The 25,973-nt window shown below is 48.0% G+C and overlaps 1 protein-coding gene across 5 annotated transcripts in view; it reads right to left on the bottom strand.

Annotated features, from left to right (window-relative positions):
• Nucleotides 1-25,973, bottom strand: part of MYO1C (myosin IC) — a 662,069-nt gene that overhangs the window by 341,547 nt on the left and 294,549 nt on the right. For all 5 annotated transcript variants that reach the window (XM_069615425.1, XM_069615428.1, XM_069615429.1 and 2 more), the window contains exon 2: nucleotides 24,772-24,927. In XM_069615425.1, coding sequence (XP_069471526.1) covers nucleotides 24,772-24,927 — 156 coding nt within the window. The remainder of the gene's footprint in view (nucleotides 1-24,771; nucleotides 24,928-25,973) is intronic.

The following is a 25,973-nucleotide window of genomic DNA, read 5'->3' as shown; positions in this document are numbered from 1 at the left end:
ATTATGGGAGCTGTAGTTTCTCATAAAATAAGCAGGAACATGGGTTAGATGGGTTGTGGAAAAAGGGGGATACCAGGTCTCACCATTGGGTGCTTCTCCCCCACTCCCTGAGGACCCCCTACCCAGGTGATCCTCCCTCGCTTGCCCACCCCCAGGGTCAGGATCCAAAAACAATGGCCTTTCCCTGGCCACTTGAGTACAGGATCCCCGGGGACTAGGTTGTGAAACACCCACTGGTTTTTCAAAAATCATTGTTATTTTCTTGCTTTCACACCAACCAATAGTGCTTTTTATTTGCCTTTCACGTGCTTCACCAATTCTCATTACAGGTTTTCACTTGACTTTTTCGCTTTCACATTATTCATAAATGCTTTTTCATTCATTTCATTCTGTTTGTAAACACACATCACTTGCTCTCCATTCGTGCAGTATTTTCATTTGACTTGTGCACAACTTCGGTATTCAATATTGGTTAAGTACTTGGTAATTCTTTCGACACTTGATAATGTCCATCGGGTCTCCAGACCAATTTATCATCTGCATTCAACTGTTCGCCCCCTGGCCCAAATGAAGCCCCCGGAACCCCACGGTACGAGTGCTCTCTGTCACTCATCGTTATGCGGTTGCTTGCGCGATCCTCTTCTTCTTTTGCTCGCTCCCCTCTCTCACATCGGGCCCACTGGCGAGCCACGCTCGCCTCTTCCACACCTTGTTACCGACTCCTGCAGCAAAGTGGAAGCTGTGTCCCCAAGCTCCAGCTGGGGACACACGGCTCTGGACTCTCTTGCGACTGTCTCCAGCCTCAGCGTCCTTCACGCTCTCCTGCAGCCACGGGCATCCTTTTTACTGAATTCTCCTCTCCAGCCTGCTGCACAGTGCCCTGGCTTCCCAGGCGGTTCTCCCCTCTTATGTGGGTCAGTCCTTTTTATATACACCTGCAGCCTCTTAAGGGGTTGCAGGTGCAAGTCCTTTGCCAGACTACAATTACTGGGACATGCCTGACTTTCAGAATGGTGTTCTACAGTTCTCTTCCTCGACTCCAGTACCAGAGTGGTGTGCACAGGTGGAAGTGTGCATTCCCCTTAGTTGCCTCTTCCTCGTCCCAGTCTTAAAGATACCTGAATGGGATATATGTGGGATGTATGACTGTGGGAAAGAGTGGTAATAATCTATGAACTCGGCGAAGGGTAGAATGTAGTTTGCCCATTTCTTGATCTACTCAAAGGAGGTGAATGTGGGTCTGGTCTGCCCATAAGAGATGTTCTCCCTCTTGTTCTTTTCCCTGTTCTTTTATGGGGTGCTTTACCGGGGGTTTGTTTGGTAAAGAAGGGGTTTGACGATACCCTATAAAGGCTTCATGGACTGAAGATTCATTGTGAAATGGAAATGGGGGATGCCGCATCTCACCTAAAGGCACCCTCCTCCCATTACCCAATCTCCACCACCCAGGTGACCTCCCTCGCATATCCACCCCCAGGGTCGGGATCCAAAGGAGATGGCCTTTCCCTGGCCACGTGATTAGAGGATTCTGGGGAGGGGGAAGTGAGGATGCCTTCAGGTTCCTCACATTACCAATTTGACACTCTCCTCTGCACCAACAAACAGAATGTGGCTACCCCCCATGATTAACTTCAACCTAGTTGCACACATAATAATACACCACCTTGCACCCCTCAATGATCTTTATAACGCAGATATACCCCACGAAAAAAAAGAAAACCGGCCTAGCTGCATACAATCTCATATACAAAGACCACCTCTGCTAGAATAGGGCTACCCAAGACAATTTTGCCTAGCTGCTCACATAATACTGGTCTCACACAATCTCCACACCACTACGAGCATTAGAATGCAGCTACCCACCACATAATATGTGGCCTAGCTGCACACATACAGACCGCACACACGCACTACTTACCACCCTATTTTTCCACTGACCTGGACTACGGTCCCCGAGGGCATTCAACCCACAGTGCACCAAGATCATAACAATGTGAAAGGCACTATACAAATGCTGACTAACATAACGTAACACAGTCAAGCAGAATCTAATTGATAGCCTGTCTAGTTGGAGATTACGCTAAACGCACACAACGTCTTTGTCCTTGCTATTATCAGAACAGTGCGTTGAGTGGGTTTACTGAACCAATCCAGGCAAGGTTTGCGGCTAGCATGCCACTTTAAAGAAAGGTAATTGCACAACGTTAGGTTTTGCTAGCCCAATATTTTCCCTAGCGCCATTCAGTAAAGAGATGAATTTTTTAACTAGGATCTTAGTCTGGGCTTGAGTTATATTTAAGGGATATAAATGGCAGTGGCCTGTAATGGTTAAACAACTCTACAATCCTTTAGCCACTCACTACTCCTGGACACTTCCGAGCTAAGTAGGATCACAGCATATAGAATGCTGTGAACAACCCCCTCCAAGTCCAATTCAGGTCAGGAGTGGGGCCGGTTTGGCCCCATCTGAGATGTAATTCAGACTGTATTCTAAATGTAGAGCATAGTAAAGTAGACCAAAATAGGCCAATGTAGTGGGTGTGCCAGAGCACGACGAGGCGGACCAAAGGAAGAGCATGCATTGGGTGTGCCGGGCAAACAGAGGTAGACGAAATGTAGACCATGCATTTGTTGTACCAGAGCACATCGAAGTAGACCAAAGGAGGCCCATGCTTTGGGTGTGCCAGGACACATCAAAGTAGACCAAAGGAGGCCAATGAACTGGGTGTACCAGAGGACGCCAAGATAGACCAAAAAAGGCCCATGCACTGGATGCGTCAGAACACACCAAGCTAGACCAAATGAGGACCATGCATTGGGTGCGCCAGAGCACATCTAAGTAGATCAAAGGAGGCCCATGCATTGGGTGTGCGCCGGAGCGCATCGAAGTAGATCAAAGAAGGCCCATGCGTTGAGTGTCCTGGGGCATAACGAAGAAGACCAAAGGAGGCCCCATACATTGGGTGCGCCAGAGCACATCGAATTAGACCAAAGGAGGTTGATGCACGAGAGGGCCAAGGAAGATCAAAGGAGGCCCGTACAAACAGTTTCCCTTTGCTCTGTAAATGCACTGAATCAGAGTAGCCCCACACCCCAGAGCCATTCGACATTACAGGATGTTGCTGTAAAAACCACTCCGCAGCCTCCTATTTAATTATACAGCAACATCTGCCTCCATCTCCGTCACTGAGGTATGTTTTCCAGCTTAAATTGTCTGCAAATGTCACCCCTAAGTAACACAAGGTTTTCATCCACAGAAACTTTTTGCTAAGAGGCCAAATGTGGCTAGTGGGTTGTTTGCCTTGCCAACACGCATCACATGTGACTTAACAGCATTGAGTTGGAAGTCAACTGCATCCATAACATCAGTACATCCATGTAGCAGGGCACGCAACTCATGCGAAGTGTGCGGCAGCAAACCTACAGTATCAGCATACTCCGGGGCACCGGTGCCCTCTCCTTTTTTGGGTGTGCCAGTTGAAGAGTTGGGATGCGAGAATGCTCATCGCCCCTGAACAGGAACAGTTGGAAAAGCCGAGGCCAAACCTCCTAATTGCATCTCAAGTAAGACAGACAGCAGTACCCCAAAGCTATCAGGGCGGCCCAAGGTTTCGTCATGTTTACACCATGAAAGGGGGCAGTCAAGTCCATGAACCCCAAATTGATTACAAACTTAAGTCCGAGGATGTAATTATCCAGTTTGAGGTACCAGTCCTGCTTGGCCGGCCCAATGCTTCTCGAAGGCCCTAGAGGGCATTATTAATATATTATGGGCCCTAATGCACTCCATTAGCCTATTACAAATGACACTGCAAAACCACTTCGCAGGAGACTCTACAAGGATGGGTCGATAGCATTTGGTTCAGACCCATCTCCCTTCTATAAACCAACATGATACAAAAAAATGTATATATATGGGATGCTGTTAGTTAATGAGCATTTCAAAGAATGTTATATTTAGAGCAAGAGGAGGCAGCGTGGTAAAATACGACGTACGCCAAGAAGCAAATTCATCCAGCACAAGACTACAGCTATCAGAGAGTACACACAGGACAAGATGAGCTGCGAGACCGTGCTGGCGACCTCCGCTAACAAACAAGCGAAACAGAGCATTAAAACACGGGCCAGGCCAGAGTAAACTATATTGTGCAGTACTGCAACCCGCACGCTCCCTCATGACACTGCAATGTTATTATGCATAATGGACTTCTATTTATGGGCCTGCGAGGAGCTCCAGCGTTTCTTGGCAAAGCCTCAGGCCATACCCATGGTGAAGGCCTCCATCCTCCGCAACTCAAGAGGGAGGAGGGAGGAGGGAAGCAGATCTTACTATGCAATCAGGCCACAGTCTGTCCATCGAAGTCTGAGGGACACACGAAAAATCATACAGATGAACATTCCGATACAGAGCTGGGCAAGACAGGGTCAGCGTTATACAGGCAGAGTCAAAGTTGGCTGGAACTAAAGGGTACGACATTCCCTTACTTTCTGGGGCAATCATTCATCTTTCCCTTACTTTATGCGACGACAATCCAGATCCAGGATGACAACTTAAAACAAAAATACTTTTTGTTTTAAACTTCACCCACGGGGCCTCGAACCAGAGCAGTGTGCATATGAAGCCTGTGAAACATTGCACCAAGCATCTCACAGGTGCTGAATGAAGCGTTAATATTTTAATAGACTGCTCCAGATATCGAGCCCAATCCCAGGCAGCCAAAAAGAACTGCATTACAGCAATTTGCGTATGAATGGCTGTAGGCTCAGCCTTGTTTTCAGGCAATGAGAGGGGTGTGTGTGTAGCTGGGCATGTTCTTTAAGAGGTGCTGTCAGTTTGCCTTAACCTACACGTTTGCCTTTCCACATCGTTATGTGGGCAGACTGCGGTTGTGGTCTTTTCCGGGTTGACGGAGTGACGTTGGGCTAGGGGGGGTGCTCGGGGGAACGTTCTGGCAGTTACTGCCTGTGAGAAATAAAGAGCAGTTTAACGGCTATCTGGCTCCTGCGTATTGTGTCCTGCTGACGGTTTAAGGTCTGCGTAAAACCTTACATTTGGCAACGAGGGGTGTTCGACACCCACCCGTGCCAGTTAGAGGTCCGCGGTCAAACGGTCTAGCTCGTCGATGCACCTTGACACTCGTGGCACAGAACGGCACACTGGGGACCGGACCGCGGTCGAGCGGCCTGGCAGGTCGGCGCTCCTCAGGTGAGAGGACCCCAGCCCAGGAGTAGAGCCAGAGCCACGCAGACAGCGTTGGTGGCAGCCCTGTCCCACACCACAGCAGGCAAACCATGTGGCCCGTGTATTGAAGAGATTACACAGCGGCATAGGAAAGTTTTGCCACGTGGATACAGCGGAGGTGCAGGGATCCCGTTGTGCTTTAGTAGGGCGCTGACATGCGTGCCTCAAATCAGTCCACAGAGGTGTGTCAGGGGCTAAGGAAGGCCCTGCGTTTTGCAACTCTCATGGTGTCACGCTGGCCAAGTGGGCCTCTCAGCGACCCAGGAGGGCCTGGAAAGGCACAGCAAAGCCCGGATCTGAGGGTTTGATATTGGTGAAATCAGGTTTTGCCAAAGGGTTTTTTTTTGTGGCAGTAAAGGAACCCCTGCTGCAACATAGGAAGGCCCTGACAACGGTGCCCAATACGGCACAGAGAGGTCCTATAGAAGCCAAAGAATACCACACCAAGTGTGCACGATCACGTCAGTTAACAAAGGTGGCATCACAGGTCACCATTCACAATACAGCCAAAGGGGGCCCACAAGACACCCACACTAAGTCAGGAGACGTGCTACTAGATACACACGTTGTTCAGGAACTACTCACTACATAAGAAGATAGAATTCAAATACTTAAAACCAGTATTCATGTCAGAGCCCTCAAGCACAGTGGCATCTTCATCAAGGGGTGCAGATACAATGGCTGATGACGCACAACAGACGCAAGGAGCTAGTAGTGCTTCACAAAACATGCCTATGCCAGGCCCATTCGATGTCAGAGACACCTCTAATCTGGGACCCAGATGGGTCATATGGCTACGTGATTTCAAATTTTATGCCGGAGCAATTGGCCTAATAGAAGATGCAAGACTTAAAAACACGTTGTTCATGGCTGTAGGTCCAGCTGTCAGAGACATAGCTGGTGAACTGCTGAATGTAGAAACAGTAACCTATGGACAACTTAACGGCAAATTATCCAAATATTTTGCTCCCCATACCAACATAGATCATGAGCGCCATGTATTCCACACTAGGAGACAAGAAAAAGGGGAATCGTTGGACAGTTTCGTGATGCGCCTACGCATCAAACTAAAATACTGTGAATTTCACAAGTATTCAAATGAAGAAGCGCTGAGATCACAGGTTATCGCAGGGTGCATGTCTCAACCTTTTAGAAAGCAATTGCTTCAAAAACAACGGTCACTAGAAGAAATTCTTGCATTAGCCCGGATGGAAGCGGCAGTAGAATCGCAGTTAGACAATCTAGGAAAAGTCACTATTCAACAGCCGACACCCAACACGGACACCATCAACAAATTGCATGCCGCCCCCACCCAAAGTGGAAAATGAGCAAATGCCACTTGCTATCGCTGCGGTTATGAGTATCCACACATAGGTGAATGTCCTGCAATCGGACAACAATGCGCCGCCTGTGGTGGAATGGACCATTAACGAGTGGTCTGCAAGAATGCACCAGGAGGAGCATCCAGCACGCAGAGACATCAAGAAAGAAGGAGAAGTTCACGTCTGAGCCCACCAGGTGGAAGAGGGGATGGAGACCAGACGATACCAAGACGGGAGGACAGAACCCAAAGGAACTTATATGCACGAGATGACAAAAGACCATTAGATGGTTCCAGAAGGCCCCACAGAAGAAGGTTTGTCAGATACATTGAGATGCGCTCCCCATCCAGTAGTGAATTTCAGTCGTCAGAAGATGACCAAAGGAAAAAAGGCTACGTGTGGGCTCTCAACAATGCCACGGCCACCCAGCACTGCCCCACACTGACATTACAAGTCAACAACACCCCCCTAGAATTTCTTATAGATACCGGGGCGACAGTCAACATCATAAGTGAACAAGCATACAACTCGCTCATTAGCCCACCAGAAATACGTAAAGCAACAGTAGACATTTACCCCTACGGAGCGACGACCCCGCTACCCAGCAAAGGGACCATATCAGCATGGTGTGTGCACAAGTCTCATGTGGCGAAGATTCCTCTACACATATTCAGAACAGAAGCTAACAGTGGATGCATCTTAAGCTTCAAGACGGCAGTGGAAATGGGTTTGGTCCACATATTATTTCAACTAATGGCTCACAAGTATTTCGCCAGGACGGATGCGGTAGAAAAAGCTTTTCCGAATCTCTTCAAAGGCTTAGGAAAACTAAAACACAGGAAAGTACAGCTTCACATCTGTTCCACCAGTCGCTCAACACTATCGTGGAATACCCATGAACATCCAACAAAAAGTGGAGAAGAACTAGATAAGCGCATCAAACTTAATGTCATTGATCCGTTCTCGGGCCTCACACCTTGGGTATCCCCCATAGTTCCAGTTCCCAAAAAGTCCCCGGACGGATTAATACGGTTGTGTGTTGATATAAGAAGAGCCAATGCAGCAATCGAATGGGAGAGGCACCAAGCACCCAGGATCACGGACATGATCCATCTTCTGCATGGGGCACAAGTCTTTTCGAAGCTGGACCTCACAAAAGGGTACCATCAAATAGAAATAGCACCTGAATCAAGGTACATAACGTTTGTAACTCACCTAGGGTTGTTCCAGAACAAGAGACTCAGTTTCGGAATTTCTTCTGCTGCTGAAATCTTTCAGGACGAGATTCACAGAGTCATCAGGCACGTGCCAAACTGCTTGAATTATTCGGATGATGTACTAGTCTTTGGGAAAACCCAGGAGGAACATGACACGGCCCTTCATAGAGTGTGCGAGGCACTGGAAACGGCAGGCTTGACGCTCAACAAGGCAAAATGTGAATTCGGAAAGGGCTCCTAATGTTTCTTTGGACACATTTTTTCCAACAAAGAAATGCGACCAGACCCTGACAAAGTGTCGGCTCTCAATTCAGCCTCACGTCCGAAGACAATAACGGAATTGAGGTCGTTCCTTGGTTTGGCCAGTTATTGTTCTCGTTATTTAAAAGACTGTGCCACTGTCAGCAATCCACTGCGTCTATTAACGCGCAAAGATCAACCGTATACATGGTCTGAGGAATGCCAGAACGCATTTGAAACAATGTGTGATGCCATCGCAAAAGCGGAAGACATGGCCTATTTTGACACCAAAAGAGACACAGAAGTAATAGTTGATGCGAGCCCTGTGGGACTGGGAGCCATACTAACGCAAAAGGACCCGGAAGCACCCACAAATGTATACATAGTAGCTTATGATGCACTCCTGGCACCTGGCCTTCTTTCCAGTTTCAAAATCACTGACTATTGGCACTTGGACTGGCAGTGCGTATCCTCCAGCCCTCAGAGATACAGGTTACTTTGCGGGATGAAATTGATTATCCTTTGAGAGTCTATTCATACCATCTTTGTAGACTTTTCAGCTTGTTTGATAACATCCGTTGGTGAATGTTCTTAGGACCCCTACTGCACAATATTGAAAGAATTTTAAACGAAAAAGAAGTGTTTTCCCCTGAAGAAAGTTCAGCCACATAAAGGCATCAAGAACTGAAACATGTTACATGTCGGGAATATAGATGTTGTCTGTGACACATTTGTTTTATGATGTTGTTATATATTGCTTTATTTGTGTCTACGTATCTGTTTAGATTGTGATTTTCCATGAAAATCGAGAAACACAATTGTATTTTTTACAATCAAAAATGTTGTGTTAATTTAGGGTCTTATGCTCTTTACAATAAATTGTATATTTTTGCTGTACTTGATCTATTTTTTCAAGATACAAGTACCGGTACATCATTTAGAGAGATGTTTGGGTTCCCAGCTTGATACCTACAATTGTTTATTTATGTTTGTTGTCCCATCTCTTTATTTATGAATATATACATAGTAGCTTATGCCAGCAGAAGTTTAACCCCCACAGAACAGGCTTATTCATAAGCGGAAAAAGAAAGTTTGGCAGTGGTATGGGCGTGTGAATATTTTTATTTATTCCTGTATGGGAAGGAGTTCACCATAACGACAGACCATCAAGCCCTGCTCACAATATATGGAGACCCAAAAGCGAGAATGCCCCAGAGGATAGCCAGGTGGGGTTTGCGCCTACAGGATTACAAGTTTACCATCAAACATCACCCAGGAAAGGAGGATAATCCGGCAGACCACCTGTCTCGTCACCCGACAGGAACAGCAAGCCCCCAACCATCCATAGAAGACGAGTACCTTAACTATGTAGTTCATCACCTACAACCCCTGCCAGTGGGGTGGACAGACATCACATAATCAGAACTGGACCCGGCCCTCAGAATAGTTCGGCACTGCATACAAGAGGAAAGGAAAGCACACATGAGGCAACAAGCAAAACATGAACCGGAGGAGGTTCAAGAGGACATCAAATGGATTGACCAAGTACGAGATGAACTCTCCATAGTTGACGAACACGTGGTATTGAAAGGGTACAAGGTACTCATTCCGAAATCACTACGAGCCAAAATGATATACATGGCACATGAAAGTCACCGAGGAGTGGTTGCCACCAAGCGATTATTAAGACAAAAAGTCTGGTTCCCAAGGCTTGACGCCATCGTGGAAGGAATAGTGGGTAACTGCCCAACATGTGAACAAGTAGCGCCACCACCACACCCAAACCCGCTCCAGGTGTTTCCTCTACCTGGACATGTGTGGGAGCAACTGGAGGTAGACTTCTTTGAACCATTGAGAGACGGCACATATGTGCTGGTTTTAATAGATGAACATTCAAGATTCCCGGAAGCACAAATTGTAGACAGCACAGCTGCATCAAGTGTCATCCCTGCCCTTGATCGTATGTTGTCCACGTATGGAATTCCACTACTGATAAAGTTTGACAATGGAACACCATTCATGAGCCAAGATTTTGAGAACTTCTCTAAGTATATGGGTTTCCAACACAGAAAAATAACGCCCAGATGGCCTCAGGCAAATGGCATAGTCGAGCGATTTATGGCCAATGTCAAAAGAACACTACAAATACCCGCTATCCTCAACAAGCCATTTGAACAAGCTCTATATTAATTCTTAAGGGACTATAGACATACGCCTCAGAGCACGACTGGGATATGCCTGGCGGACCTGATGTTCCGAAGACCCGTCAAAACTTGTTTACCTGAAGACCCCAGTCCTGTCCATGCAACATTGTTAGAACAGGAAGCTAGAGAAAGCGATCAAGCTGCGAAGACCAAGATGAAAGAAACGGCGGATCACAAAAGGAGAGTGCAGGAGTCAACCATGGATCTTGGAGACCAGTTCTGGATGTGTCAACCGAAACAACGAAAGGAAGATGCCACCTTTGCATAAGAACCGCTGACCGTGAGGCAGAAAAAGGGAACTATGATCACGGCACAGAGACAGGATCATTCCTCAGTGACCCGCAATGTTTCACATTTCAAACGAAGAATGACCAACCCGGAACTCACCCGAGATGGAGGTGAAGACAGTGATGAAAGAAGATCACTGGATGAACCGTATTTAGGGGACAGTGAGGTCTCAGAAGAAGAAGACAACAGGATACAATATGAAGAGCCTGGCAGCACTCCTAGGAATGTGGGGCGACCACAAAGAAGTTGCATGACACCTCACAGACTCATTGAAGAGATGGAATGAGAAAAGGCAAGGACATTTAATACTAAAAAGGGGGGAGATGTCAGGTTGCTTTAACCTACACGTTTGCCTTTCCACATCGTTATGTGGACAGACTGCGGTTGCGGTCTATTCCGGGTTGAGGGAGTGACGTTGGGCTAGGGAGAGGTTCGGGGGAACGTTCTGGCAGTTACTGCCTGTGAGAAATAAAGAGCAGTTTAACGGCTCTCTGGCTCCCGCGTATTGTGTCCTGCTGACGGTTTAAGGTCCGCGTAAAACCTTACAGGTGCGAATGGTGGGGGGTGATGGGGAGGCTGCATGAAGGTGCATGCTGAGGGCGACAATGACAATAATGGGGATCATTTAAATGCCTTTTCTTCAGTCCTACTAGAACTATTGTAAAACAAAATGTCTCAGGGTGGAAGGAGGAAAGAAAAGACCAATGTATGGGGTTTGAATGGGGGGGTTCCAGTGAGTATGGGGGGTAGAAAGAAAAGGGGGAAGGGCAGAAGGAACATGTTAATGGGCATTTATGCCCGCACTAACATCGTTCGCTGAACATGGATGTGGATTAAGGATCGGTAGTCTCCCATGTGCTGTTGTGCGAGACTATGGGCCTCATTACACGGAAGGCGGTGAGCCATGGCGCTATTAGCGCCATGGCTCATGCCGGTAAAATACTGGCACCGCCTTGGCGGAAAGGGGATTTACCGCCCCATTCCAAGGTTGGTGGGGCGGTAAATCCCCCTTCCGCCATTGCCCTTCCCCATTCCCATTTCTGCCCCATAGGGCTCTATGGGAATGGGGAAGGCGCTAATTACGGCACCGCAATTTTTCGGTGCCGTAATTAGCTCCGAGGTCCCTTAGCGGGTTGGTTTTTAACGCCTGCAAAAAGCAGGCGTTAAAGCACCAACCCGCTAAGGGACCTCGTAGTAAGGCGGTAATGGTTAACGGTCACCGTTACCATTAACGGTGGCCGTTAACCATTACCGCCTTCCGTGTAATGAGGCCCTCTGTGTGGTTTGTTTTGTTGTTGCAGTGTGGCAAAGTGTATGCGGTTTGCTGTGCAAGAAAGTGGTTGTGTTTGTTCAGGGTGTGAGAGGTGTAAGCGGAGAGTTGAGGTTTTTTAGCAGATGGGTTAGTGGGGTTACCTCGTTGTTTCGGACATCTGTGTTGGGTGTCTCTGCCCTTGCTGTCTGCAGGAGAGTTCCTTTGGCGGTTCATTCATTTGGTTCTGCGCAAGGTGGTGGCATGTCTCTTTTGCCGTTTAGTGATCTGTGGGCGGGAAGGTGGTGAGGGTCTCCCGCTCCCCAGGGTTGAGTTTGCTAAGGTTGTGGGTTGCTCCTTGGTTGTCTGTGGACTCTACCTGCCCTCATCTCCCTGAGCTCCTGGGGTGCGGTCTCCTCCATCCGAATCTTAATGGCCCTCCACTACTTTTTTTTTACACTTCAGCCACTGTATACCAAGCATGGCGGTACACTGCTAAAAAGAACATGGCGGAACCGGTTATGAGGGCATTCTATCCGAGATGCCATGGCAACACACTGCCCAACAACAGCAGGGATCGAAATAAGGATTTGTTGAGTAGGAGTTAAAAGCAGCTATTGGGTTTTCGGTAAGGAGGTACCTCTGGGGAAGATTGAAGATCAGGTTGCAAATCTAACTTCCACATCAGAGGCAAGCTATGCCATTTGGTCAATTATGTATGACCCATTTTGGTTTAATTGACTTCTAGGTAATATGAGAGAGTCCTCGGGCTTGATCCTGCCGTGGTGGATGAGGTTAAGGCTGACTGACTACCAGGGCATATGCCAAGTAAATCCTTCCCCATAGGTGGGGTGAGGGAGTTGGCAGGGTACCAGGCCCCAAACCACCCGACTGTCTTGAATGTTGACCTTGCTATTACAGCCAATCGCCCAATTCCTTGCAACCTCGTTTCTAGCCAGAGTTATCTTTTGTTTTGTTTCAGGACTGAAAGAGGCACAATGCTGCGCAGCAGCAGAAAATACCAGGGGACCACTAAAAGCAGCCACCGGTCATGATACAGCTGCAGAGAATCTAGTGTCCAGACCCCTACGCTGTTGAACTGCTAGCCCTATGGGACATACATTCTCTACAGTAAATACATAAAACATAATACTAAAGAAAACATAACAGAGTATTGTGGGTATTCCCAAACAAACAGGTGTATAGTGTTTTCTTAGTTCTGTACTTTTGGGCACTTGAGCCAGGAACTGGAAGTTGCCCTTCTTTGCTCACAGGGTGCCCTCAGTGTGAGCTCCCAGGTCTGTGTGTTTGGGACCTGTAAATTGGCTGGTGAGCACTCCTGTGCCTGATGGCAGTTTCCTTCCAGGCGCATGCCGCCACACTTGAAACGTTGCCGGCTACTCAGGCTCACCCAAAAGACCCTTGCTCTACATACATCCCCTTTTTGCTAAGGCGTTCAGCATCCCTCTGTGAAATAGCTCCATCTCTTTTACTGACAGGTGGTTTCCATCTCTGTGGAATAGATCTGTTTCAGGCAACACTACTCCCGTGCCTGGCATAATTCAGGACCCTGCTTGTGCAGAGTTTTTCTATGCTTTTATTCAGCTTTCTCCTAGGTATGTCAATGGCTCTGATTGACGAGGCCACTCTCCATGGCACTATTTCCGACATAAATATCTCAGTTTCTTTCCAGCTCCTTGTTATCCCTGTTAGGAATGTGCAGATGTCTTGTGTTGGCTGTTTTCTTCCCATTTCTCCTAGCTTGTTGCCCCCCCAGATGTATTACTAGGTATTCTGGGGCTCTCCACAGCCCACCAGCTGGTGATAGTGTTCTAAAAGGCAGTTTGCCTCTGGTTTCTTCTGTCCACCTTCCTGTCCTGCCCCTTCATTGTTGAGAGAGATAACTTAGATCTGGCCTTATGCATCTTCTGAAATACCCCGATGTCCAGCCCCTTATTTTCTTGACCCTTTGTGGCCCTACATCCCCACTCCATGCAGATGTTGCTGCACCTATTTTGAAAGGGTGGGTCCATATTCTGCTCTGTCCCAACCAGCCATAGCAATAGATTTTTTGAGGATGGCCTAGAATTGAAACGGATGAGGGCCTTGCCTTCCCTGTATATTACAACAGACAATGAAGGTAAAACAATGTACAATGAAAAGATATACACATTTAGATACAAAGCATCCAGACCATTGGACAGATGACTTGAATTCGTAAGACAGGCCAAAGCTGCCATAGCCACTAGAAGAATTGAAAGCTCAGTGGTGGGGCGAGTTGCAAAAAAATAATTTAAGTGACGCATAACTGGCAGATTGACCCTTTCTTCACTGCCCTCTTGGTTGATCAAACTACCTTTCCTTGTTTTTGTTATCTCTATTGTCCTGCCCCTTGCATGTATCTAACATGCCAAACCATCATTGGCCCTTTGTATTGGAGGCTATAATCTTGCTGACCCTGAGGGCCCTAAAGTAGGCCACCGCAAAGCTGCCCTAAATACTTGGTCTCATATATGTGTGAACTTATTTGACTAAGTTTTAACATTGTATTTAGCTTTTCAAACTTCAGGGGCCTTCTTTTGTCTTTCGCTGGCCCCTCGAGTTTGCCCCACCCCTTGAAAGCATAATCTATCAGTGCGCTGTGGGTTGGGTCTTTCCCCCCAGATCAAATATGCTATGGATGATAGGTGTATCCTATCCCATGCTTTCTTTTTTTTCTACCAGCCCATGCAACAAATGTGTTGACCTCCATCTCATTTATGTCTTGTGTGTGCAGTATTTGTAATTTCTTTACTGTAGCCAGGCACTTACTGTATTGTTTGGCTGTCTTTTCTTCCAATGTCTTGTTGGCCAGCTCCATCAAGACCCTTGTGGGGGCCTCCGGGTGTCTGACAGGGAGTGGGCCTCACTAGGCACCTTGCTCTGAGGTGCGTTTGTCACCCGCTGCTTTCTCCTTCTGGGCCCAGCCGTTCAGCGTGTAACAATCAGCTGTTTTTATGATTTCCCCGTCAGAAACTCCCAAACCTCTTTTGGCACTTCTGTCATCATCTGGTCTGCGTCTGGTTGGAGGCACCATAATGCATCCCACTGTAGGCGAGATAGAGCATTTGCAATATCTTTCTCTGCTCCTGCAATTTGCTTTGCCTTTATTTCTATGTTGTTGTTCAGAGTAATTGTGGTTATTGCCCTTAGTTCTTTCAGCAGCCATTGGCATGGGGATGTTCTTTTGTTGCTGATGCTAACTCCAGCCATATTATCCGACCAGACTACCAACTCTTTACTGCTCAACTCAGCGACCCCTAGCTTTAAGGCAGACCATGTGGGGAAGATTTGCAGCAGTGTCAACCCTTGCTTGCGCCATGCCTTTGGCAAATGGCCCACATAACCCACTTGTCTTCAAAAATGTTTTGTGGCCCCTATTTTTAGGGTGTTTCCTGTGGGAAAGGTTTTCAGTATTGCCATCGTTCTGGCCCCCCTGTGTTTGTGCCAAGCCTTTGGCCAAGGGACAGCACCACTTTTAACATATCTGTGTTGCTTAACTGTGTGACCCATAGCTTTAAGGCAATTTATGTGGGGAAGGTTTTCCAGTATTGAAAGCTTTCTGCCCCCGCACACCCTGTATTTATTGACGTGCGACATATGCCCGACCCGTTGAAATTCTTTGTGTAGGTATGATTTTCAAACTCTTTGTCTTTAGCTCAGAGCTTCTGAAAGAAAAACCTTCTTTGGAGGTATCACCCCTACTGTGAAGTTGGGCCTAGCAGCCAGACACTGATTCTCAGACTGTTCCTTTTTCTTTTAAAGCACCCGATTGCCTCAAGTAGGTCTTCTATTTTTTCCTTAGAAAATGGCTGCATTCTCCTAAATGTGGGTCTATTTCTAAAACTAAATGCTGTGACCTTGGCGAGGCCTGCAGTCTTCTCATGGGCTGGAGGGATGCCACCCAGCTACTGCTGAATTCATGGATTGTCTAGCACCTGCTTGCAGGCATCCGAGTCCCAGGGCCCTCTGGATGAGGACTCATCCCAGTAATGGACCCCGGCAGCCTCAGGCCTTCCTTTTTGATAAGCTCATTGCAGCACAAACAAAATGTTCCAGAAGAGGGCACTCGGATTGCGTTCCACTGTGCTGGGCCAGGGCCTTTGGGACTGGGGGGACTCGGGCTGTCTGACAGGGACTGGCCTTATGTAGGCACCCTTCTCTGAGGTGTGTTTGCCTGCTGATTTCTCCTTCTGGCCCGGCCGTTCAGCGTTGACCAAATCAGCTGATTTAGCAGTTCCCTGTCAGAACCTCCCAAACCTCGCCAACTAACGTGATAAAGTCTAACCAAAAAACTGCCCCTTTGCTGCGGGCTGTCGAGAGTTTACTACTAAGCACTGCAGCTCCACCTCTCCCAAGTGCATTTAGCCATTGGCAGTATTGCGGGCTTGGCTGTATATATAGTCTTTTCCTGAACCATTATATAATTTATTTTAATTTTACTTTTTCCCTTTTGATTAAGCTCCCAGGGGATGTTCTCGAGCCCCCTTTTCAGGTTAATGGCAAAGTGCAATAACAGATCGTGCCACAGCCTACTTATGCCAGCCCCTGGGTGGGTGCTGCGCATGGTATACAACCATCGTAACCTAAAATAACCTCAAATAATCCCCTTTTCGCCTAAGTTGGTATGTTTGTACAGCACCCGTTGGCCTGTGGAGCCAAACATTGCGCCTGGTGGATGTTGGTTCTAAGCTAAGCCGTCCCTCCCAGGCTAATCATTTGATCTCTGTCGCAGGTTCACTAAACCCTTCATCTGTTCTACCGTCTTGCCACTTTGGCTCAAATCGTTGGATTTTTAAGTTTCCAGTACTCATGTCTTATAGCGTTTACTTACTAAAAACCCAATTGCATAATAAGGCTAACATGACCTGTAAACTCCCTCTAGCAAACCGTTAAGCCAAAAGACTAATCATTGTGGTTTACATTTTTTTGCATCCTAAATTGTAAACTATAAGTCCCAGAATGCACGATAATGCCATCTTAGCCGATCTAGTTAACCCACTGTTCTTTCAGTGATTTGATACATGTAATAAAAGGATTTGTGTAATAGACAAACTAGATGTGCGGCTTCTGGGTTACCAACTTCCAGCTCGTTGTTAATCCTGATGTTGCACTATCTTTGCTTAGTGACCTATCTCAACTTATTTTGCCTGTCAAGATAGTAGGCCTCGTGGATTTTAACCATTTATTTTAATGGGCGCTTTGTGTTGCTTACTTTAGCTATCGTCGAATTGCCAGTTAACTGGCACTTTGTTAGCTCTTTGGGTTGGAAATGTCCATCCTGCATATCAAAAAGTCTCTGCCCCTTGATAAAAGAACTTGGAGTTGCACCCCGAGCACCTTAACGACCTGCAGAGCTACGGACAGGGAGTCTGCCTAGCTGGGACTTGGGAAACTGCCGATGCCGGCCCCGAGTATCCATCCAGCTGCTCCAGCAGCCCTTCTGGCCTACCTAAAATACAATTCGTCTGATGGGCTAATTTCTACGGAGCATGCTGCTGTTGGCTTCGTCTGCCCTATTCTTCTGATGCATTTATTCTGTAGTAGTGCTCCTGCTGGCTCATTTTGACTTGCCCTGAGCCTAATCGATCATCCAATGCATTCCTGCGACCAGTGCTTTGAAGCTCCCTACCACCGGAGCTCTGTTTCCATGCGCATTTGCTGTCTGTGAAAGCGCCGTGCGATGCTCTTGGATCAGCTTACCCAACCAGCATTGCTTACCCAACCAGCATTGCTTACCCAACCAGCATTGTTGTCCATCTTCTTAGATCTGCCGACCATACGAGCTGTCCTTTAGAAGCCCGTTTGTTTCTGTGTTTGGTCAAGAACTGTCTGCAAAATGTTCTCATGCTGCGAAGAAATTCTGTATTTTAGCTTGTAAATAAAACCGGTTGCTGCCCTCTCTCTATTGCAACGTCCCGACTTGATACGGTTTTCCGGGAATTATCTGTAGACTGTTTGTTGCTTCGGTTTCCAACGTTGTGATGAATTTCTGTTCTTTTAGCTAGTTTCGCACAATCTGCTGCCAACATTTGCACGTTGCTACGAGTCGCCCAGCAATGTGCCTGACTTATTTACCTGGCCTTCTGTTTCTGATGCATTTATTTCTTGTTTTATTAACGTGTTGCGACCAAAGTCCGCTTGTAGTTTTCTTGCCAAAAACGCGAAACACGGTAGCAAAATGCAATCTATATTAGGGCTCTTGCGGTCCTCTCCTATTGCATTGCTATATTGACCCGGACAAGTTACTAACTTTGTAAACTTTTTAATGCAGTTAGCCTTGTAAAATTCGGGCGCTCTCTCTTTTTTTGCAGAACGAGCGCTTCGTAGCCGTGTGTTGCTGTGGCAATGCCTTGGGCTGCTCTCCCTTGTTGATACATTTGCCCGGGACTGCTTCAGCTTTTCTGGACCTCTGGCTCCTGTCGCTTTGTTATTCCTCTGTACCGCTCGACGTCTCTGCTCCGGTGGGAGCACCGCTGCTTCCATCGATCTTCTTGGTTCCCTCCAGCCGCCCGCTCCGAGCTCCACGGAGTCCTCCTGGGGGAGGTATTGTTTGCTGGTGAGAAAAGCGGTCAATCTGCTTGTCCTGTGGAGAACGCGTGGCTTGCCGCCCGCACTGGTCTGCTGTGGTGTTTAGCGGGTCTATAATAAAATGCTTTCCTGCTGGGCCACTCAAAGCGCGCCTGTGCTGCTATATTTACCCTTGCTGTTCCGGGTGACTCGCCGAGGTTGTTTAGCAGCCTGTTGCTGTCAGGCCTGCTTTGGCAATGCGTGGTGCTCCAGTTGCTCATGTGAACCAGCGTTGTGTAAACACAGCTGAAACGTGTGGTATTATCAGTGCTGGAAATGGAAAAAAATGTGGTGGTGGATCCCACCAGTGTTGCCAACTCCTCAGTAAGAAAAGTAGCTAAATGACGTCATTGCCTAATTTGCATAATTTGCCATGTGCATTATGAGTGATATCAAGTGCGCAAGGCAGTGTCCATAAGCATCAGCTATCAGACAGGATTAATGTTTCACTACACAACAGCCCTGAAATACCCCACCTAGGGGTACAGCTGCTTGGCATTAGCCACAGTGCACATGTCACAGGTGCCCTAATCCCCCACGTCCTCCTTGTATATGCATGTGGTATTTATAGAGTCCTAAGGCCCACGGGCTACAAGAATAAACCGATTCAATGACATGTCGGAAAATCCATCATTAAGATCAATGTGTGGAATTGTGCAACAAGGAACAACACACAATATAACTCATCCAAATGTGTGCAGTGTAAAGTGCAAGCACGCAGGCCACTTGCATATCAAAGAAATCTTTAGCATGTTTGCACACAGACACCTCCACTATTGAACTTCATTGCTGGCCTGCAACACCCAGTGATGGCTCAGTCTGGTGGCCCACAGAAGCAGCCATGCCAGTGTACATTAATCCTGACCTGAAGCTTTCTCTTCTGTTGCCGCACTGTGCCTGCACCTCGCCCCTGACATGAAGAAGCAGAGCAACAGTTCCAGCGGTGCTTAATAGACTTTTTGAATAGTACGCAAGCGGGAGTTTTTGATGACATGTGATGCAAGTTATGCAGTTTAGAGAATATGTATTTAGAAACAATGATCAAAACTATTACTCCCACAGTTAGCGAGAAATCTAGCTACTTTGTTTCCATTGGTTTGGAGACTTAGAAAAAAGTGTAAGTCTCCAAACCAATGGAAACAAAGTAGCTAGATTTCTCGCTAGCCGCTTTTTCCCTAAAAAGTCGCTAGGGGGCGTGCTTTCTCGCTAAATAGTGAGAAAGTCGCTAAATTGGCAACACTGGATCCCACAACAAAAGGGCCGGGGTGGGTGAGGAGTTTGGTGTGGGGGGCGGTGCCTGAGGGGGCGTGGTCTAGAGGGGGCAGGGCTCATAGTGGACATCCAGCAATGCTGGAATACTGAGAAAAAAAAGAAAAAAGCGCCTGCGACGGCAGCATTGCCTTTTACTGTCGGCTTTGGCACTGGTGTGTAATGCACAATGCTCACAGCGAGCATTGTGCATTACTCAGCAGTGCCAAAGCCGCAGTAAAAGGCAATGCTGCCGTCACAGGCGCTTTTTTTCTCCTTTTTTAGTTTTTTAAGTCTTGGGCAGCTGACCCTGGCCGGATCCCGAGATCCGCCTCCTTATCTAGTGACGGATCTCGGATCCGCCGAGAGCCAGCCCAATGACCAGCACTGGGTATTATAATGCGGCAACTCCCTCTCTTTAGCGCTCCTGACCCCAAACAAGGTGAAAAGCACCTTGAGAAACAAATCCCAGCAAAAAACCACTAGTGCCCTAAAGACCTGCTTTTCAATGAGCCCGGAACCACGAACGAAGTGAAAAGCACTCTTTCAAAGCAAAATCGAAAGGAAACGAAAAAATGGATCTGCGAGACGCAAAATCCAGATGCACTCCGAGCCAAGTGTTCTTTCTACAGGACTGCATGCTTTCTTCTTCTTGCTGTTGGATTTAATCCATCCACTGTGTTTTTGGATGCTGAGGCTTGAGCCTCATTACTCCATCTTCTCGTGTTGAGTATATAGTCATGGGCTTGGGTTCTTCTTGGTCTGTGTGGTCTTGTCACAGTAGTGCTGGTTTCACAGGGTCTTTGCAGTGATGGGCCGAGGGTAGCTGCCAAAGGGGTTTGCAGTGGTGGCAGTGAGTCTACTGATCAGAGGGTTTGGGTTCTGATACAGTCCTTGGCAGAAGTTCTTACTCAGCTTCTCTAGATGTTCGCCCAACATCTCGATGTCCAGATCTCTGTGAATGTCTGCTATCCTTGTGAAGATTGGAGCTCCAGACGATATCCGCAGGGCCTTGTTCTGGACTAGCTGAAGACTCTTCCGGTGTCGCTCATGGCATGTCACACATGCTGGGAAGGCATACGTCAGGGTAGGTCTGATGATCGCCTTGTAGACATTGATCTTTGTCCAGAGGGGCATGGACTTGGTCTTCAGGAGTGGGTACAGCGCTGCCATCTTTCATGTTGCAGAACTTCTGCTGAGTATTCTGGATGTGGCTACCCCAGTTGAGTTTGCTGTCCAGGGTCACCACACCGATGTAGCGGCTGCTGCTCTCCCATTTGATGGTTGCCCCGTTGAGGCTGACGTGCGAGTACTCCTTGATCTTCTTTCTATTGAACAGCGTTGCAGTTGTCTTGCTGGTGTGCAGTTCGATCTGCCAGTCGCTGTACCAGGTTGAGATGGTATCCAATGAAGCTTGCAGGTTCTTTGCCACTTCCTTTTCGCTGAATGACTGGGAGATGACTAACATCGTCCGCTTACAGCGCCACGTTGGTCTTGTGGAGATCTATCGGGATGTTGTTGGTGAAGAGGTTGAACAGGAAGGGCCCGAGGTTCGATCCCTGTGGCACGCCTGCTCAGGTGGGATGTGATGAGGACATCTCAGACCGCATGGCGACATGGAAGGTGCGGTCTCCCAGGTAGCTTGCTATCATCTTCACCAGGTAGTTAGGAAATCCCAGGCCAATCATCTTGTGCAGCAGTCCCTTGTGCCTTACTCTGTCGAATGCTTTGGCAACACCCAGGAAGACTATTCCCGAGGACTTCTTGATGTTGAATCCATGGCTGATGGTATCCACCACTCTCAGCAGCTGATGGGTCGTTGCATGCTCCTTTCGAAATCCAAACTGTTCCTTTGCTAGCAGATTTCTTTCGGAGGCGAAGTCGCCGAGTCGGGCGAGGAGGACCTTCTCCAGGAGCTTCGATAATCCAGAGAGCAGGCTGATGGGGCGGTAGCTCACAGGATCCCTCAGTGGTTTGCAGGCCTTTGGGAAAACGATGACCCTTGCTTCTTTCCAGGAACTCGGGACGTGCTGGAGCCTCATGCATGCATTGAAGATCTCTGTGAGGTGTTCCATAGATGCTGGTGGGAGTTTCTTGATTGCCAGGTTGGTTATTCCGTCGCTCCGTGGTGCCTTGCCGTTCGCCAGCTTCTCTGCAAGTCCTGCTACCTCAAAGCTTGTGCACTCCTTGATATCCCCTGCTCCCAACCCGGTTCGGTCTTCTGCGAGATGCTGCTCAACTGCTTCCTCCACTCCATCTGAGAGCCTACTTACCTTGTTCGGGGTGAACAAAGCCTGCAGTGTCTCGGCAAGGACCTCTGCCTTGTCCTTGTTGCTGCATGCAAGGTGGGCTTGTCCATGGATTGGTGGGCTTGGCTCCTTCTTCCCAGTCAGGCGACGAGTCATTCTCAATACTGAGTTGTCAGCCTCCTGCAGCTTGGCTGTTGCGGCCTCCTACTTCTCTCCCCGGTGCTGTCGGATCTGTTCCCGCAGGAGTCTTGTGAGCGTATTCTACTTCTGCAGGAGATCAGGCATGCGGGTCTACAGGACTGCTCCAGGAGCCCTCCTTATATAGGGCAAATATGCCCAGAGGCCATGCCAGCATATGGCTACTGGCCACCCCAATGGCTGGCCTGTGCCGACAACCACTTTGCACCGATGTGCGTGGCTTCCTGCCTCTCCCCTATCCCCTCTCCTATTGTTAGTGTTCCCTCCCCCTTTGAAGGGGTTTCGGTGATGGCACACACCGCCTATTACCACCTTTTGTTGGGTCTTGGGTCCCCTCCCTGTCAGGCTTTTCGTGCGAGTCCTGCAGCAGGAGAGGACAGGGGGCAATGGGGAGATGGCGTGTTTTATGGTCGCCTTTCTTCCCACCTTCCCTCCTCTGTACCCCTTGTGCAGCTCCCCAAGATTAAGGGCCTGTGCCTTACAGCTACATGGGGGTACCCCGCTCATTTCATGGCACTGGACAAACAGCGTTTTCTGGGAATGCAACCTTCTACGGCCTGCAAAAAAAGAAAAGACAACAAAAAAAAACAGGCTACTGAACAAACACCACATTAAACAAACCACAGAGACTGCGCAAAATGCTGCTCACGAAAAGGGGGCAGGTGGTAAGAGGGGTTTATAAAGATGTGCCCAGCCCCAGGGAAAAGAACAGACTAAGATTGGCCCACAGAGTTAGGTGAGGTGTGGAGGAGAACCGGCAGAGCAAGCGGAGAACAGAAGGTGGAGTGGAGTGCTGAGAAGTCTGTGAGATGTTGGGTGGGAATGTAGTCAAAGTGTTGAATGTGAGAGTGTTCTCAAGTTAAAATGGCAAAGCTGCGACTGTGAGAGAAAGTGTAGGAGGAGAGAGGTGTGGGAGATAGAAGAGGGAGCAGGAGAGTGAAGGTGGAGGAGGGAAGAAGGTGAGAGAGGGAGAGTGTAGACAGAGTAGGGGACACTGCAGATAGGAGGAAGCAGTTGGTGGAGGAGGGAAGAGCGTGAGAGAAAAAAAAGAAGACGGTATACAGTCTTTATAATGAAAATGTTATATCGAATGAATATATAATGAGAATTATATAACCAAAACATAACGAAAAATGTATGTGGGGGTGGGGTAAAGGGTTAAATCTTGTGGGGAAACGGGTTTGTGGGGACCCCCCCACCAAAAAGAAAACAAAACAATGTGTTTACTCATTATATAATTTTCGTTATATAAGCATTTGTTAGAAAGACGTGTAACCAAAGAAGATCTGAGGGACAGAATAGGAGGGAAAGGATAAGAGACAGGTGGGAGTAAGGGGAGGGAGAGAGGGGGAGAGAGAGAGAGAGGGAGAGAGAGAGAGAGAGAGAGAGAGAGAGAGAGAGACAGAGAGAGAGACAGAGAGAGAGACAGAGAGAGAGAGAGAGAGAGAGAGAGAGAGAGAGAGAGAGAGAGAGAGAGAGAGACCGAGACCAGAAGGGAATAGGAGAACAGGAGGTAGAGCAAGAAGTCTTAAGATAAGGCAGAGAGGGAAAGACAGGAATAGAGGAAGAGCATCTGGGAAGATTCCGGCACAGTCTTGGCCCAGACCAATATGATCTTCTAGAAACTGGTAATGGTAGGGAACCAGGAAAAGTTAGAGAAGACATCTGCCTTTAGGCCCTCACCTTAACGTTAGGTTACATTATACAGTAGGAGTCACCCATCTCTATTCTCTGCCATTAGATTGGGGGTTAGGGTGGAGTGAGTCACGGGAGGTTGGGGTGCCAGGTAGGGGACCCAATTAGCTTTAACCATCGGCAGTCCACTAAGAGCATAAGAAATACCCTTTGTACAAATTACTAATAAAAACCCTAGAACCATCCTCTGGATTCTGGAGATTATGGATGCCATCAGCGACAGTGTTCTAATGCTCCTTTAGACACATTCCCAAACACCCAGAGCCAATGTCACAGAGTTATGCTTCTATAGCACCAGTTGGCCTGGATGAGTCAAAAAGTAGCACCTGGGAGCTGTGGTGTCAACTGTCAAGCTACCCGGGGTCTTCTAGGCTACAACCAGGGGCTAAATAGCGCTGAACAATTTCAAACCCCACAACAGAGGGAAACCCTGCCCGAGAAAAGGGTGAAAAACTGCATGTGTCAGCATTAAAGCACACTGTCCCAAACAACACAGATGCACTAGTCCTTCAAGGCACAGTGGCACACAGACCTATTTACCTGGCAGCACATGAACCCAACATGACTTGATGGGCACACAGACTAGCACAATTTGGTGGCACCATTGGGGTGTTCTGCCCAGCAGAATATGGTTGCACATACCATAACACAACAGAGATACTTCACTCAACACAACATGGCTGTGCACAGTTACAATAAGGTGGCACACTGCACGGCAGTACCACTTGGAACATGGCAGCATGCTGCCACAAACAACATGGCAGATAAGAGTCCTGTCTCCACGGATGCTAACAGAACCCTGTCACAACCACCAAGTCAATAGTAGTCGCTTTCTATAACGGAGATCTGCTGGTGTCAGTACTCACTGACCTGAGCAAGTTGAGAGCAAGGGACAGCCCAGGGCAAATGGAGCTGGAGAAGCCAACGATCATTGATACCAAGTGGGGCAGGAGTGCAGCGGGTGCAGGGACAGTCAATTCAAAAGAAAGGGGAAACAACAAGCCACTTACATAGATGAGGTGCTCCTTGAACCTTTTCCGAAGATTTTCAATGAAGGCTGCTTCACTGGTGAAGTTCTCGAGTAGAACGAAGTCTTGGACCCCCACCCGGTCTCTGGCTGTGAGAGCCCCCTCCATGGTTAGCCTGATCCCGTCACTCGCTGGCACCTGCAAAAGGAGAAACATCAACATTGAATATAGGTTCACTGAGCACCCACCAATGCATCGAACCGTACAACTTTCCAGAGGAACCCATGAGACTTGTTTGCAAGGCTGGTCATCTCGGGACTGGGATATCAAGCATGCATGGCAGACCGACTTCCCAATTCAATGCACATCAATAAGAACAGTACCCAGGCCCCATACAATGCAAAAAGGAAAATATGTCATTCCATCAACAGTTATGTAACTGGAGTCCCAGAACCATCAAATCTAGAGAAGAAGGTAGGCTTATTCAGGTTCCTCAAACCACTCAACTACCTTCAAGCAATCACTCACTTCACTCCGCGGCCGACATGCAGGAACCTCCTCCATCAACCGCCACCTTTTGGGCATGCACACGACCACGCCACAAGGGCCTTGGCGGGCGATATGAATCAGCCACTCGAGTAACCACTCTTCTGCGCACAATGTAGCCTCTTTGTGATGCTGATTGCCCATTTCAGCCGCCCTTCTTCTGGTGACGTGCATCACCCCCACTCCACCCTTCCTCTTCAGAGGATCCCCCTCACTCCTTTTCAGTGCCTCGTCTACTGCACCTGGTGATATCCATTGCCCACTCTATCCCACTGGAGACCCCTGGACTTTTAGTCGAGGTGGTGGGATGGAACCAAGTTATCCAGATGGTCTCAGAGATGGGATCTCATTTGTTGGCAAAAATACCTGCCTTCCCCCCCATCTGCAGAGGTGTATAGTTCCTCTGGGGATCATTTTCTTGCTTAAAGGGCTAAGAAAACCAAAGCAAGAATGCCACAGACCAGGCGACGGTGGGCCCCCCAAACCTATATTTGCGGCTAAATTTATCTAAAAAATGTCAACGAATTCAACTAATTCTGCCGTAATCAAATTGGAGGGCAGCACATAGCTGCATACTGTGCGAAATAGCAACAAGCAGGTTACCTTATGTTACTCTGCTTTTATACTGGGTGTATTTTATTTCACTGTGTCAATGCGGTGACCTAATATATTTTCTTTTGCTGTCTGTCTATGTCTTG

The sequence above is a fragment of the Ambystoma mexicanum genome, chromosome 9 (genome assembly GCF_040938575.1).
Source record: "Ambystoma mexicanum isolate Mex_15411 chromosome 9, UKY_AmexF1_1, whole genome shotgun sequence".
Classification (NCBI taxonomy): Eukaryota; Metazoa; Chordata; class Amphibia; order Caudata; family Ambystomatidae; genus Ambystoma; species Ambystoma mexicanum.
Note: the sequence above shows the minus strand (reverse complement) of the source record. Positions and strands in the feature narration are given on the sequence as shown.